This window comes from Nesoenas mayeri (genome assembly GCF_963082525.1).
Source record: "Nesoenas mayeri genome assembly, chromosome: 3".
In the NCBI taxonomy this organism is placed as follows: Eukaryota; Metazoa; Chordata; class Aves; order Columbiformes; family Columbidae; genus Nesoenas; species Nesoenas mayeri.
In genome coordinates, this window is record NC_137544.1 from 73,040,758 (window position 1) to 73,057,361 (window position 16,604).

The 16,604-nt window shown below is 36.9% G+C and overlaps 1 protein-coding gene across 1 annotated transcript in view; it reads right to left on the bottom strand.

Moving 5' to 3' along the window:
- PDE10A (phosphodiesterase 10A) overlaps positions 1-16,604 on the bottom strand; it is a gene marked incomplete at both ends in the record, with an annotated part of 183,429 nt that overhangs the window by 102,987 nt on the left and 63,838 nt on the right. The window contains one exon of the mRNA XM_080341577.1: positions 5,149-5,277. Within this exon, the coding sequence (XP_080197703.1) occupies positions 5,149-5,277 (129 nt within the window). The remainder of the gene's footprint in view (positions 1-5,148; positions 5,278-16,604) is intronic.

Consider the following 16,604-nt stretch of genomic DNA (forward strand, 5'->3'; position numbering starts at 1 on the left):
ATGGATCAGAAAGAAAGGTCCATAACCAGCAGGACAAAATTCTGTGGAGGTTGCTATACAGACATATAGGGTGAGGGGGGAAAACAAAAAGAAAATGGAATGAAGACCAACGTGAGTATAAGAAAAGCAGCAATGAGAAGGTAATTTCAAAGTGACTTCTTCCCATGGTTTCCATTTTTGTATTCTATAATCAGACCCTTCCCAGTAGAGGTCTGGCCACTCAGCTGGAAGATACAGTGATATGGAATATATTCATTTAGACTCAGGGAGAACCCTGTGATGCTTTAGAGGTATCTGAGAATGAGATAGATCAGGGGATGCAGATTTCTGCAGTAATTTTAAAAACTCAATTAAACTACAGGGGAAACAATGTCTGCATCAGAGTTTAATGCCCTACTAAGAAAGCAATTCTGGATGTCATTACATCTTTCATAGAATACACTCAAACACTAGAAATGTACAATTAAGTCACATGCCACTAAGACAAGCAAGCAAATGTCGTCCATTCTCCCTGTGCAAATACTTTGCAATGGTCATACAAATTGCACAGGTTATGAATCATTTTTGAAAATTAAGATTAAACTATATATTAATAAATATGATCATTAACGAAATTTTGTGGTTTATATTCAGCTGATATTTACAGTGTCTTCAGTACAAAAATCTCTTGGCAACAATCAGGTTTAGCCAGAATCACATAGATTGGGTTGGGTCAAAAGAGTTACTTAGTTTATTAGTTTCTTCCACCATTGTGAGTAAAAATTCACAATTGTCTTCATGCCTGACTTAAAAACCATTTATTCACATGATTTCACACATATTTGACAATTATCATGTTGCTTCTCGCTTCTGAACTACTAATTTGGAAGCAGTGCAATTTTTTTTTTTCTCATCCCAACCCTTGTAAAAAGCCTAAGAATTACATGTTCAGGTTTTCAAAGGAACTAAATATTTGCCTAAAAAATATGCATTGATCATTCAAGATAAAAAAAGATACTTTTTTATATAGAATTAAGAACATCTGAATCCAAACTGCTACTCACTGCAATTGTTTTGAAACTTTAGTTATACCTGCCAAGGGAATACAAATTTAATCGCAAACTCAACAAATGTGGAATATTCGCCACATGTAGAATATCATCCAAGAAATCAATTCTAAATGCTCTGACTTGTCCACAGATGTTCAATACTCTGCATTTGCTGAGCTAGAAGAAGGCAGAACCGAAACTGTGTGTCTTCCGCTGCACCGTACAGTTATTAGTATGACTTTTTTCTTCTATACCTGATCTCCAGTTTACCGAAAACCAGGAGAGCCATCCCCTTTGGGAAGTGAGGACCTTACTCGCACAGAGTGAGAGGTGATACAGGCAGCTTTCCACGTAGAAGTTCTGTCAGTACAGTTTGTCTTTTCTTCCTGTATAAAAATGCCATTAAAAAATTCGGAAGACATCTGTGAAATTCAGTACCAGCTGCGTAAAAGACATGCATCTGACTTACAACCAATGTGCTTAGCCTCATTTTACTGTTGTGGCAGTGAAGCTTCAAATAATACCATGAAGGCTGGAGTTCATAAATACTTTTCTGAGAAATGTGTTGGGACACAAGGATCTATCCAGCATAGCCTAAAAATTCCATAATCTTACAGCTCTTGCTACAACCATGTGATACTTTTGCTTGAATTATATGGAAAGGGCAAACAGAAGAAGTATTGTGAGTTCTGAGAGTCTTATAACTGGCCATCTGGAAAAAAAAATCTTCTTGTAAAGTCCACTGAAAAACTCTACTTCTAGGAAGATGTACGTTTAACTAATTTTTAAAGCAAGACCATGTATCCTTTTGATATAACCTACACTAGCACCTCCAGTAAGATTAGACCTACGAGCAAAATAACTTTTTACTGTGTCTACACGAAGATGTTTTTCTGATCTTTAAACTTCATAAAACATCCCATGAGGCCATAATGCATGAAGTACAGACCAGACCTCAGAGTACAAGTAATAAGCTTAACCTGTAAACAAGTTCACTTCATAGCTAACATGTAAACAACTTTAAAGAAGAGTTAAAATGAACACCTAAATATCTAATCAGTTTCTTTAGTCAAGATGCCTTTTTACTTGGTTAAATTTTGCTTGCAAAAAACAATCAAAAATACTTTGCATAAGAAGCAGTCCAGTTTGTGCTCCAGTTCCATTCAGAGTCCTGCCTAATTCAGCCATGATCTGGATATGAAAAATTTAAAACTCAAGTATTAGTTTATTACAAACAAAGTTCTTTGGGAATGCTGTGTGCAACAAAAGAAGCCTGGATGTGTTTTGAGCATGTATTTTATTGGTAGGTAATAGTCAGGCTTCAAAAAGTTGATGTGAATACCCAAATACCAGTATGTGCAGCATTCCTTCCCAGTGCTGCCTTTGGAGGTTTTCTCCAATTAAAAAAAAAAACAATCTTATATTCCCATACAGATCACCATCAACCTGTCATGAGCAGCACTCAGTCTAATATTTACTGTCACATGTACAAGATTTATCTGGCACACAGTGATAACATAACTCATGATATTTTGGTGTACAGTTATACCTTAAACACCACAGTGTTTACTGATTGCCTCCCTTTCCAGTATTTTGGGTTAAAAAAAAAAAAAAATACACATAAAGTAACTTATTCAGCAAATCTCAGTCACAGATAAATTGCGTTCATCCAAGTCCAAATCAGACATTTCAGTTTATATTCATGCTAATGAAATTCAGATAAACTACCTTGGCTGCAGGCCCACTGACTTCTGGCTGAAGGTCCACACAGCTGGATGCCTGTAAATTGGGCAGGACACAATTTCTGCATATAGGTTAATGACTGTTGTGCGTCACCAACGTATGAGAGTATGGACACTAAGCCAGAGATCTGAAAACAGCACTTCGCCTGCCTGGCAACTTTCTAATAAAAACAAAGCTTATTTTTCTGTCTGTGTCACATTATGTGATATAAACCTTTGTAAAGCAGACTACACTAAAGCAAGACAGATACTGAGAAAATTATATCCCTGTTGATGTAAAGTGACTTAGGCTACGTGTTCACTTTAAGTCACCAGAGATCCATGCTGAAAACAAAAGAACTGGTTCCATCTCTCCTCCTCATTTTTCACTGGCAGTAGGATTTGTACATATCTAATGTAAACCAAGTAAATCATCTAGCAAGTCTCTTTCCTAAAAATGTTGCAATCTGACAAATTAAGATGTTTTGTTATCAGAGACATTTTATTTGGCTATAGCCTTTATCTTTCTAGAAGAAAATCACAGCTTAGGCTAATCAGCATCTGTTTCATTTTATAAACAAAATGCATTCAAATTACTCTTTTTGACTCTGCCAGTGTAGTCTTAAATCTGGTTCTGCTTATTTTAATCTAAAAATAATACACTACGAAAGCCACATCTGCCTAACTGTCTTTAGTGTAATAAATACGGCCACCTTAAAGATTACTGTCAGCACAAGGAAAGCAGAAATGCAGGCCGAAAGACCCGCTTGATGATAACAGATATGAAGCTGAATGATAATGATAGCATAACTATTGCTTGACACTTTTAATTCAACAGTTTGTGTAGAGTTAGCCATAAAAAAGAAGTTTTAAATTTTAAGAAAACAATTGACAAACCACACTAATGCAGCTATTAGTGTTAAAACTTAACTAAGACAATGGGCAGCAGTTACTTTGTTTTTGCAACTGGCTTTAAAAAAATGTATGAGCACTTTTCACAAGCGCACTTTTACATCCTCCCAAATAAAGGGAAACCTTGAGTAACTCATAAATTCAACTCAGCAATATAAGATTCTTGAGGCTGAAATGCTATCCAAAGCATTCATTCAGTTTTGGCGTCAAAATCCTTGACCCATAAACGGTATTTCAAACAAGGAATGATTTCTAATAATGATTTCAATCACCATAGGAAAAAAAAAAATCATTTCCACATGAACATAAGTCTTTGAAATAAGTAGTATTTGTTTCTGGTAACATCAAAGTACTTTTTCTGTCTACAAAAAACATTGTCATGACTTATTCTCTTGATTCATAACACTGCTTTTCTGATTACATTTATGGATTATAATAATAGTCATCTTACAGTACAGCAGTTTGTAAACCATAAAGAAAGTAGTAAACAGGTGGTCTATTGCTACATACTGTTACTCTTCTATTAGGTAACCTCTTTAAACCAAGAACAATATATCACCTTAGTATCAGAAACGTAGATTTTGGTGGTGAAGCCTATCACGATATAGCCTTCTCTGTCCCTTGCCCACCATTTTATTCTTCCATAATTCTTCTGAAAACACAGAGTTATTGCCTAGGGAGTAGCCACAGGCCCTTTATTTAAAATAGGAATTATCACCAGAACCTAAACACCAAGCAACTTAGAAATCAGCCACAGAGCAATGCACATGCAGAATAAAATCTGTGTTTCTTTCCTCATCTTCTTGGTAATCCCCTCTTTTGCATCTTACCTGGTACATTCCAAATCATTGTTAGAATTGCATGAGTCTTATGCTTGCATACAATCTCACAAAATTTAACATAATTGCAAAATTTACGGTCATTGTCAACCCAAGTCAACTGATAAGAAAGTTTTCTGAGTGCAGTCGGTGATGGCTTATACCTAAAGCAACCTGACAGAAACACCCCCAGAATTCAAGAGATTGTTAAAGAGCCTCAGTGTCAACGTTCATACCTAAAGTTGACTTAATACATGTTGCAAATAGGAATGTTTGAGATTATATACCCAGCTTATATCCTGTATGTACTGCATAATTTTAATTCAAAACTTACCAAATCAAGATCCAAGAAGATGAAATTACGTTCTCAAAACATACACTAATGTACAAGATATTACAGATTGATGGGAACAGTAACTCAAAATGGGTAAAAAGAACCTCCAAAATAAATACCAGTATATTCCAAAATAGAAATGCCAACAAGTTGAAAAGATTAAGGCAAAGAAAAAAAAAGAAAGCTAACCTCTTTTGGCGTTTAAAAAATGGTGGAACCTAGGTATAAAAATTATAACAGTCAAGTTTTACCAAAACTAGGTTTCCTTTTTAGAGGTAAAAATAAGAGCTGAGCTGTTCAAAGCTAAATATTAATCGCAAATAAAATGGACTTACCTTCCTGTCTGTTATTTTTCCTTTTAAGCCATTTTTCCACAGTTTCTGCACTTACACTTTCTGACACAAACTCATCCAGTACCTGGGGGTGAAGAGAAAGATAGGCCTTCACTTTTTCATCCGTTAAACCTGAAAGAGAGAATATTAATTGATTACACTATTGGCATGAAATTCCTTGCATGAAACAACACCTAGATGCCAGCAACAATCAACATCCTTTTGTATACCATGCTGATGGAATACATGCCTATTTAAATTGTCTCCTCCCAGATAGAACAATATCCCATTAAAAAAATGAGCTGTCATATAGAAAATAGCAGAAGCAAAGCATATCCAACAAGATACTGTGTACAAAAGGTCCCCTGCAGGAGTACACACAAATATTCCCTAAGAAAAATGGCCACGAAGGAATTTATTGCTATGATTATGATTCTAAAATTACTTATTTCCAAGATATGCAAGATGACATATTGATAAAGGAATAGTTGGTAGGAGATTAAAAAGTGAACTGGTATCTCTTGTAGACCATCAAATTTAGTCTTTCCACTGCAAGTGGCAGCAAAAGCAACAAAAACTATTATAGAACATCAAAATCAACTGCAATTTTTAAATACTGTATTTACTTCAGTAACTTTAGAAATATAAACTGTTTTCACATGCATGCTTCCAATGCCTTAGTAATTGAGTTATCAAAATAAAACTAATTGTAGGTAAAAGGCCTTTACAATATTTGCAACATAAAGAAAATGCCAGCACACATCTCAAGAAGCAAAATTCAGACATCTCAGATCCCAGACACAATCAAAAATACATTCCCAAGTTAAAAAATAATTACAGTGTGATCATAGTCTTTGCAAATGCCCCGAATAAAAGCATTGGCCGCAGGGAGGTGAGCCCTGGAGTGCTGGGGCTGCCTGAGGGAGGGCCGCAGTGCAGCCGCCCCGACGGACTGAGCTGCCACAAAGGAAGCGCGCACGCCCAGTAGAATGGCCTTAGTGAGATCTGAGGGAAGAGGAGTAACAACCGCTCTAATGACTACATAAGTCTTTTCCTCTTGGGTTGAGTGTATACAAACATACGTGTAAATTCTCCACAAAAAGAAGGCGAGGTTAGACAGAAGAGTAAGTCCCCTCCAAGCAACACTGACCTCTCTTGGAGGGTATTTGTGCTATCGAATAAGATCAATTTTCCTATTTTATGCTTCACACAGTATCAGAACATGCTGAAAACAGCTACAGTGTAATTTAAATGGTAGTCAACAACTATAACCTTTAAGATGTCTTACAAATGTTTACTATAAAAGCCTTCAAGAAGCAATACCAGAACACAAAGCAACAGCTCTGGCCTGCAGAGTGCAGCCATATGTCACTCTCCCCACACCAACTGCAACACATCATTCCCACCACATCAGCCTAAACCTGCCTTAAAATGCCCATTTTACTCTTAATCCATATAGGCAGCAGGTCCCAGTGGACACCACAGACGCGAATAACAGCATTCCTACTTCATTACAAGAATCTCCAGACCTGGATCAGATGAATTAAGAGAGCTAAAGAAGTATCCTGATTTTCATTAGTAAAGAAGAAAAAGCGCTTTCTAAATCAATGAAATCAGGAGACTAACAGTGTGGGGACAACAAAACAAAACAAAGCACCCACTACTTTGATTGTTTAACCTTAGGTGAAAGTCTATAAATTTAGATCACAATGCATCTAAAAACAAGTACACATGTGCCACATGAAAGATTTTTCAGCCAACAGAGGTATCGCCTCACATACTGGAAAACCAGAGTAACTAATATGATTTTGTAATATGCTCAGCTAAGAAAAATGTAGTATCTTGAAAAAGTCCAAACAACAGCTCCCCTGTTTCTTTCCATGCATCCTCAGAAAGCATTGCCTCTTGTATCTGGAACCTGTCTCCAGTCTGACAGAGCTGTGGAAGTTATCATGGGGGACCATCACTTGGGAGGGCTGAATTCTGGCCAACAGCCTGGCATGCAGCAGGTCAGAAAGCACAGAAGGACTGGAATGAACCTAATTCCTCTGGGAATTAAAGGAAGGATCTGGAATTTGGGTTGAATGTTCATTCATTCCTTCTATACACTGGAGTTTGCCTTCCTGATTTACACATACATCCTATTCAATTAAACACACTCACTTCAAATCACCTTTCTCCCACGTGTTCGTATTTTAAAGTGATAAACTCGCATTTCAGTTTTACACACACATTAATTATTTGTTCTGGATTTGTGATTAAATAATGAAAATAATAATAAAAGTATCATGCAAAAGAACACATGTATCAGATAATCTCTCCCTTTTTTCATTTCCCTCTGAACAAACCATAGGCAAAGAAACAGCTCCGGCTGTCTGCCAGTTGTGCAAGCTCAGCAGCTCCTCTCTTCCTGACCAGCACACCCATTTAGGTCCTCTTTGTACATCTTGATTTGAAATGCTCTCTTTGGTCTTTTTTTGCTCTCTTGCTCTCTTTGTTTTTAAAAGTTCATTCATCATCAACACGGAAAACATTAATCAAGGTTGGTTTGGTTTCCTTTTTTGCATTTGCATTGGCTAACCCTGTCTGAATAGTAAGTTGAAATACAGCTTTTCAATAAATGCTGGGTTTTATGCAAGTGTTTCACCTTATTGTGGTTTTTGTGTACCTCATTTATTATAAGGTAAGATGATACAAACTTGACAAAGCTGCACACAAAGCAGAGGGCAGAAGACAGTGTGTCCCCAAACATCACCCAACAGGCAAGTCCTTGATTAGCCAAAGGCCGATTTACTGCCAGAGGGAATGATCTTTCTGGCAGGACAGTGATTCTGAGATGTTAGGAGTGCAAAGGGTAAATCAAATGATAGAACAGAAAACATTATATTTACTTATAGTGTTTCTATAAAATGATGTATTGGTGCACTCTACCAAATAAACAATAGCTGTGTTTTTCCACTTTGCATGTGCCTGAGTCTCAAACTGTTCATCTAACTGGCATAGCTCATGACAGGATACCAGAATTTCAGGTTTGTGTTTTGTGGTTGGGTTGGGGGGGTTTGATTGGTTGGCTTCCTTTTTTTTTTTGGGGGGGGGGGGGGGGTGATTTGTTTTTATTTTGTTTTTTGTGGTGGTGCTTGTGTTTGTTTGTTTGTTTGTTTTTAAATAACCCCTCAGCTTTCAATGAAGCATGTATAAGAATGTTCTGGGCTTCAGGGTTTTGGGTTTTTGGGAGGGTTTTGTTGATTTTTTTTTTTCCTTCACAATCTATTAGATAGAGTTTCTTTTTCACTAAAATTCATAGCAGAAATATATATAGTTAAAGACAGAGTTGTGGGTGGATTTCTTCCCTTTGTTATTTTAGTAAACTAACTATAGAAAAGACATATATTGCTACTATATATCAGAGTCCAGTAATTTCAACATAAAATTGGAAGTCAAACATTTGTGATAGTCTGGTTTAACAAGTAATTATCTTTTCAGTGGTCCTATGATTAATACTTAAAAAATGGGCTTCATTTAATTAGGGGAAAAGAATAAACAAACCTTTATTTGAAGGTAATTTAGCAAGTTTAGTAGAGCTATTTGAAGAGGAATAGTTATTCACAGAGACTGCAAACCACCACCACAATCTGTTTTTTCTTTTTATATATTTCAACAGTGTACTAGGACTAGATTGATTGATTTAGTGATTGCCTGGCTACCAACAAAGCTGTCACTTCAACAACTCCAGCATTTCATAGTGTAAAACACTAAAAGAGATTAAGTGAATTCACAGAGAAATCTCCTACTGCCCAGTGTAAGTAAACCAACAGCTCCAGAAGTCAAAAAGAAAATCTGTAGCACTAAAAAAAAGAACCCCACAAACAAACAAACAACAAACACAAACCAAAAAACTAAATAAGGTGATTGAAAATTAGGGAACTTTCCTTGCAGCTGGGCATGCTATGCAAGCAGATAATTTCACAGGTATTGGCACAAATATTTTTCACGAACCCTCAAGTGGGTGAAGACAGTTTCCAAATGAAACGCATATTTGAATGACCAATAAAGAACCAAGCGTAACAGTGGGCAGAGCTTATGGAATAGTAAGATTCATGTAATAAATGAGTTCACATTCACCCTGTTGATTACCACAATCTTCATAATGCCTATGTTAGGGTTTAGGAGAGACAGAAACTGTAAACACTGTCACAGTCTGAGATGCTGTTGTCCTCTTAAGATGCCAGTGAAATGCTCTTTGGAAAAAAACAAAAGGTAAAAAAGGTATAACACACTTATATCCTAAGGGAGAAACTGCTTTTTGAGCAGATGTGACAAAGTATACCAAACTCAGCATCTTAGCAACCCACTTGACTGGTTTAAATCATAATGGCACTGTACAAGGCAACACTGTAGGTTTGTCTACACCAATAAGTAAACCAAGTATGTCTAGGGCTGCTCACTGACCTGAAACCAAGTGGCTTACAAATTCCTCCATCCTTACTATTAAGCTCTCTTGACTTCCAACAATGAAAATGAGGGAAAACTGGAACAGGAATACATGCTGACTGCCTGCTGGGAACCATCCTCAGCCTGACCCTGCTCCAGAGCAATTTTCCAGGACCTGGCTGGGACACCACTCACTGGGTTTGGACAATGCACAGCCAAAAACAATTCTAGCAGTGTACCAGCACAGACGAAAAAAAAACCATCCAGCGCATAAGAACGCTCCTTCACACTGTTTGTTTACTATCCCAGATACAGCACAGCTGGATTCCAAAATAAACTAAGAAACAAGACCTCCTTCAAACACCAATTACCAGTAATTACTCCTTGCCTTTCAGCCAGCCACCAGCAGCCTTCCCTTAAAATAAAAGGCAAATAAACCCACTTGAAAATTATATTTTTGCTTTGAAATTTTTATGCTGCCTAAAATATTTAAAACATTTCTTAGATATTAAGATAACCTGTGTAGTACCGAATCAACTAATGGCTCCACTCTCTGACTCTCAATCTAGGCTGCACTCTCTTCTGAAAACAGCTTCACAGTATAAGGCAGAACTGACTGAATGAGCTAAAAAGAATTGAAGCCTAGAGCTGTGTTTAAAAATCTGCTCCATTTAGCAACAACATGAGTCAGTCACATCATTAGCAAGTCTTGCAATTTTTTCATTAGTGTTGTGATATTTGGTCTTTTTTCTAAAGCCACTAGCTTAATCAAGTCTCATAATTGGGCAAGAGTTTTAGTTTTCACCTAAAGTTTCTGGTTCCCAGGCTGGGGGGCATATAGGGAGGCAGGGGAGAATGGATGAAAAATTGATGAGCTGGCCAAATATTTATTGAGTCTCAGCATTATATCCTAGGTATACTCTAAAAGACTGCAGTCATTGGGATCCTCGAAGCGCTTGCAACCGTGTTTGATGTATATGATATACTTTTTGCCCAGTTAGACAAGACCCAATGAAAACACATTGTGAAGGTATATACTGGTCAATATTAAAAAAACCCTGGATGAACTTTAATTATCAAGAAAACTATTGTTAATAAAGATGAAAGGAAATAACTGTAAATGTTGTAAATGTTCCATCTGTTAACATTAAAAAAATAGTTAAGTTAAAAAACATAACCAGCCAACCAACCAACCTCAGCAACAACAATTGGCTTGTTTGGTTTAATAAACAACACTTCCCTGAAATGAGAGTAACCACAGAGTCACAGTAAATATGGGCAAAGTAATAATTTCTCAAAGTAACAATATTTTGTGCTACATAGAAAATCTGCAAGCCATTAAAAATAATTAAGAAAAATCAAATCACGATGATTAACACTTTCCAGAAAAGGTATTATCTGAAACAGAAAACAACCTTACCTCAAGTTAAAAAATATGTAAAGTATTAAAATAAATCTTCTAATTTGGAATATGAAAATGAAGAGATGTGTAACACTTCCTCAAAATCAGAACTCGAAAATAAATGCCATATTTGTACAAAAAAGGAGCCTTAAAAATATCTGAAAGTAATCCAGAAGAGCTAATTTGAACACAACTCTGCCTCTGTTCTCCTTTATACAAAGCTGTCTTGACCCATCTCTTTCTTACACAAGTATCACCTCTCTGTATCTTTCTACAAAACCTTATAAATGATATTTGTAGTTATTTTCAAAAGCATTCAAGGCATGTGTGTACATTGCTTCATCTGGATTAAGCATTAATCCCATTAAATGAATCCCTTCTTTGTTCAAAGCATCAGGATTCAAAACCACAGGCACAGTCAGTTTTGGAATATCCTTTTCAAGTCAGACTTTTTATCTTAATCCATTTAAGTATACAGGAATGTAACACAACCAAGTGCCCAGACTCCATGAAACTTGACATTACTGCTCTGGCAAAAACTACAATAACTAACAAGAACCCATCAGAATGGTCAAACCTCTTTTTCATTTCTCTTTTCTTGAAAATTCAACCAAAAGCTCATCTGTGAGACACTCCCTTCACTTTTTTTGCCCCTCCTACTCCAACTGCACCTGCATTGCTAGAAAAAAAAAGGCAATGTGCCGTTCCGGTGTGCACAGCATTAGCAGTGAAAAACAATAATGTGGTACAGAAAAAGACTACGCTGTCAGTTTTGGAATTTAAAAAGGACATATGTTTTCTTCACCTACATTTCAAATCTTCATATAAAGATGAATGCCTAATTATGCCAGCCTCCAGTCACTGCATAACACTGCAAGCTCTGTTTATGTTTAGGTCAGAGTTTCATTCACAATCAAGTGCAGCAGCTACAGCAGCACATGATGCAACATGTCAGTCAGGACACCAGCAGCATTGCTGAAGTTCTAGAAAGAGAATAAAAACCAGTTCGGCCAAACAGAGATGGAATGCATTCATGGAGAAAGAAGACAGCCTCATCTTGTATTCTGTAACTCAAATCCCTGTTTCCTGATGAAAAAAACATGGTTGTATCTATCTCAGCACCTGACCAGGCCAGATGCTGAGCAACATGTGGACATAAGAGCCTACAGTCCCCACCAACTTCCACAGTATTTTTTCTGATATTAGCAGCCTCTTGCAAGCTTGAGCCCTGGACATCTACTGATACTCAGCTGGTTGTGTCTCCCAAAATCCAGCACTCAAGAACTGCATAGTACTGGCAGCTCTGAGCACTGCTTCAATATTAATTTAAAAAGCAAAAATGGCATAGAAGAGTGTTGATGAAATCAGTTTTCATTAGCTAGAGTTAAAAGGCCTATAATCTTTCCAAAGGAATTATATATACGCTTGAGATAAATGTGTTCCTAATTTGAATCATCCTTTTTCATAGGGTATCAATACACATTCCGATTGTCTGAATGGCACAATCCTGCACAGGACGCATATAGTGTAATGCTGTAATACTCTCCATTATTTGATGTATGGGGCTTTTTCAAACTCTGTTACTTTCTTGGTTTGAGAGTAGCTTCTCTCCAGTTCTAATCAGCACACTGGAGTAACTCTGAGGTAGTTCCAGGTGGACCAAATTTGGGAATTTAATTAACACTCTGCAAAACGCTACAAGAGGAATACAGACATGTTTAAGGACTTGTAAACTGTAGTCAAATTAATTTCAAGTTTTTGCTTGAAGAGAAAACGATGTATCATCTCAGGGTTACTGATAAAAATAATTATCAACGTAATTAAAAATAACACATCACACAGAAATAAAAATGTATTTGTAAACATATAAGGAACATCTCATTATGGCTTATAATTATTTGTTCTTTTTTATTCTCTTATGTGGCACACATAGCCAGGATACCTTGTCTTCTGCCCAAAATACACCTGACCAGTAATACTCAACTTAGTGGTGACAAGTACTAAAACGCAGTTCATGCGTAACTCATGATGAAAAATGTCAAGACACTCGGGACTTGCACATATTTAATCTCTGGGAAGATCATATGCAGCTATAAACTACTTAAAATCTAATGATTAAACAAGGCAAGAATGCCTTAACTCTTCCCTTGGTTAGAGGTGTTGTGACCAAGTTCTTGTTTTATGACTTCTCCCATAATACCTTCTGTCTGACATAATGTCTTCCTCCCATTTGACACCTGATCCTGGAGTAGTTTCCTTCTTGAGTAAACTTCTGGGTCAAGAGTAGTCCCATTGTCTTTACTACTAAATTTTACTGCTGATTTGTTTCTTCAAATGAACTCCCATTAATAAAGTTCTGCAAATGCTTTATAATATACTTAAAATGTATAGTGCTGTTCACTAAAATGCTACTTAACTTCTACAAACAAGATCCAGTACGGTGAAACTTCCCTTGAAGGATACTGCATGCCAATGTCAAGTCTCGCTTCACCAAACAGGAAACAGAATGTTTTTCCTTCTGAAAGGAGCATCTCACTTCATCTTAACAATTACATTAGCAGACATGTTAGGACAATTTCCAAGGGCACAGAACTGTTTAAATAACAACTGCACACAGTCAAATAACACACTACCTACCAACAAGACTGGACACCTGAGTGTTCTCTACTTTGGTAGTACTAGGACCTTACCTAGAGCACCACAGATCAGGATTTGCTATTCTTACCTGATATAAAGCACTGTTAAGATCCTGACATACTGATTAACCCAAAGAGTATCATCTGCCAGCTGTACGTTAAGCCTAATAAATTGAAGGATGAACCAATGCGTGTATGTTAAAAAAAGACATCTGATTTTAAATAAAAGACTCAAGCTGTAGAAGAGTTCAGCACATTTCCCAGTTAATTTCTTCAGGTTACTAATGAATTTTCTATTAAAAAAAATCCACTATCAGCTTTTCTTATTTCAGCTTAAAGCAATCAAGTTTTTTTTCATATTTTAACTATCATCTTTTCATATTTTAACTATTACCTTAAAAGATTTTTTCAGCATTAGAGATCATCTCTCTGTGAAGGTATCACTAGTCTGAATTAGTAACATCTATCCTCTTTACAAAGTAGAATAGGCTCATTTTTCTAAATTATAACACTGTATTCTTACAGCATCTCACAATTCCAAAGAGATCTAACTCCAGCTATTCATATGCACTATCTTACAGCAGTTTCAGAAAAGTCTGTAATTCCAAAAGTCTCAAAAAATCAGGTTTTGTAGCACAGATTCTGGCTTTATCACTTGAATGTTAGAGAGTACAACACGATCTTCCCCCAACCCCACCAAAAGTGCTACAGCAGATGTCTTACCAGTAAAGTTGATATATGAAAAGTTAGTACCAAATAATTAATCTTGGAAAATGCTTTTTTTTTTTTACCTTACCTTTGGTACTACTATAAAGTATAGATACAAGATGCCTCATTATAAAAAGTTAAACTTTGACATTTAAAATATACAAAAAACCCTATTTAAGTCTTTGTGGAGAAAAGAAAGACTACCTTCAGACTAATTAAGCAGTGAAACTAAAGTACTGACTCCATCAAACTGTCAGAAAAACATCAGAAACTCCAATTTATTTAAAACACATAGGAAGAGAATGATTTTCTTTTTCTGACACCCCTTTTTTCAGCTGTGTAAATGAACAGAAGGAAAGATGATTTTTCAGAGATGCCATCTCTGCTCCATTTTATAGTAATGGATGTAATGATATCTCTGTGTCAGTAAAATACAGCCTAGGAAAAGCAGTATAATTTCAGATATTTAAATGAATATGCCACTGAAATAAAGGGGTTTGAAGTGATAATTAAACAGTGTGCTCCATATGCTTGTATATTACAGACAAGGACACATTGTGCAACCCTTACTTGCATGGGTGAACACTTATAGGAGTAGTCCTACTGACGTCAATGAGACTACTTACGTGGGTAAGAGCTCACTAACATGTGAAGAGTTGTGCAACAAAGCCCCAAACACATTTCATTCCACACATTGTTTCAAGCTTTGTTCCTCAACCACAGGTTTTCCCCTAATAGCGTTAATAATATTTCATTAACATTACCGTTCAGAAAAAATATGTGAAAACATACAACTTGGTATCTGCCATCGCCCAGTATTTCAGCTAAATACCGAATCAGAGGCACACAAGAATCACAGATTCCCCGTGACTGGCCCTAGCAATCACCTAATCCACCCCTGCTCAAGAAGGGCCAGCCAGTGGGTTGCTCAGGGTCCTGCCCCATTGGCTTTTGAGCATCTCCAGGGATGGAGACTCCACACCCTTTCTGGAGAGCCCCTGCCAGTGCTCAATCACCCTCACAGTGCAAAAAGTGTTTTCCCGTGTTCAGGTGGAAATTCTTGCATTTCAGTTGGTGCCCATTGCCTTTCATCCTGTCGCTGGCCATCACCCAGAAGAGCCTGGCTTTGCCTGTTTTACTTTCCCTCCATAAGGTATTGATACACATGGGTAAGATCCCCGAGTCATCTTTTCTCCAGCCTGAACACTCCTAGTTCAAATCATCTTTATGGCCCTTCGCTGAACTCAACCCAGTATGTCCATGTCCCTCTCATACCGGGGAGCCCAAAACTGGAGCCAGGACTCCAGATGTGTCTCACCAGGGCTGAGCAGAGGTGCAGGACCACCTCCCTCAACCTGCTGACAATATTCTTCCTAATGCAGCCCAGGATGCTGTTGGCCTTGTTTGCTGTGAGGGCATGCTGCTTGTTCATGTTCAACAGAAAGGAATTACAAGACCCAATGTTATAAGGATTTCTACTTCCTAGCAGGTGCAATAAAGGTATATACCCTCTACTGGCTTGGATGTTGGCACGAGAGAGGAAAAAACAACATATGGGGTTGGCTGCTTTTCCACAATATTTCACAGGTGTGGCAACCTTCTACTCACGCAATCTCATCTGGCAAAACGTCTATCAATACCATTTTAGACAAGAATTCAAATAATCTATTTGTTACTATTTTAACATTTTCTTGTTGGCAAACACAGTAAAACAAAGATGTAGAGTTTCACTGTCAAGCCCCTAGTTTTTATTTTAAAGCTTATGCAAATGCTACAGAATTCAAAGCTAGTTTAAAAAATTAAAAATGAGCAGCTGTATCTTTTCCCTGTCCTCCTCCCCCTCATCATCTCCCCACCCTCTTTTGTTCGTTTTGGAGACAGTGTAGCTCAATAACATGTGTTCACCTCAAAAAAGCATCCTTAGAAGAAAAGGAAGGGTGCAGGAGGGAAAAGAAGATTTGGAAAGAGCAGAATTGAAAGGAAAACAAGAGAGATGGAAACTGAGAACTTTTGTTTGTATAGGACTCAGGAATCACCTTAAAAAAATATTTTAGTCTACATTACCATATTCACAGGATGCACATTCTACATTGTGCCTCTGCATAATGGTTTATATAAACTTTTCACAGACAAAGATGAGAAAGTACTCAATAAGAAAAAAATTCTGGTAGAAAAACTTCATCTTTTCTTCTCAGTGAAGAAACACTTCAATGTAATAACCTGATTTTAGCTAAATTCTACTTGAACTTGGCCACTGGCTACATTCAGAAAACACTGTAAAA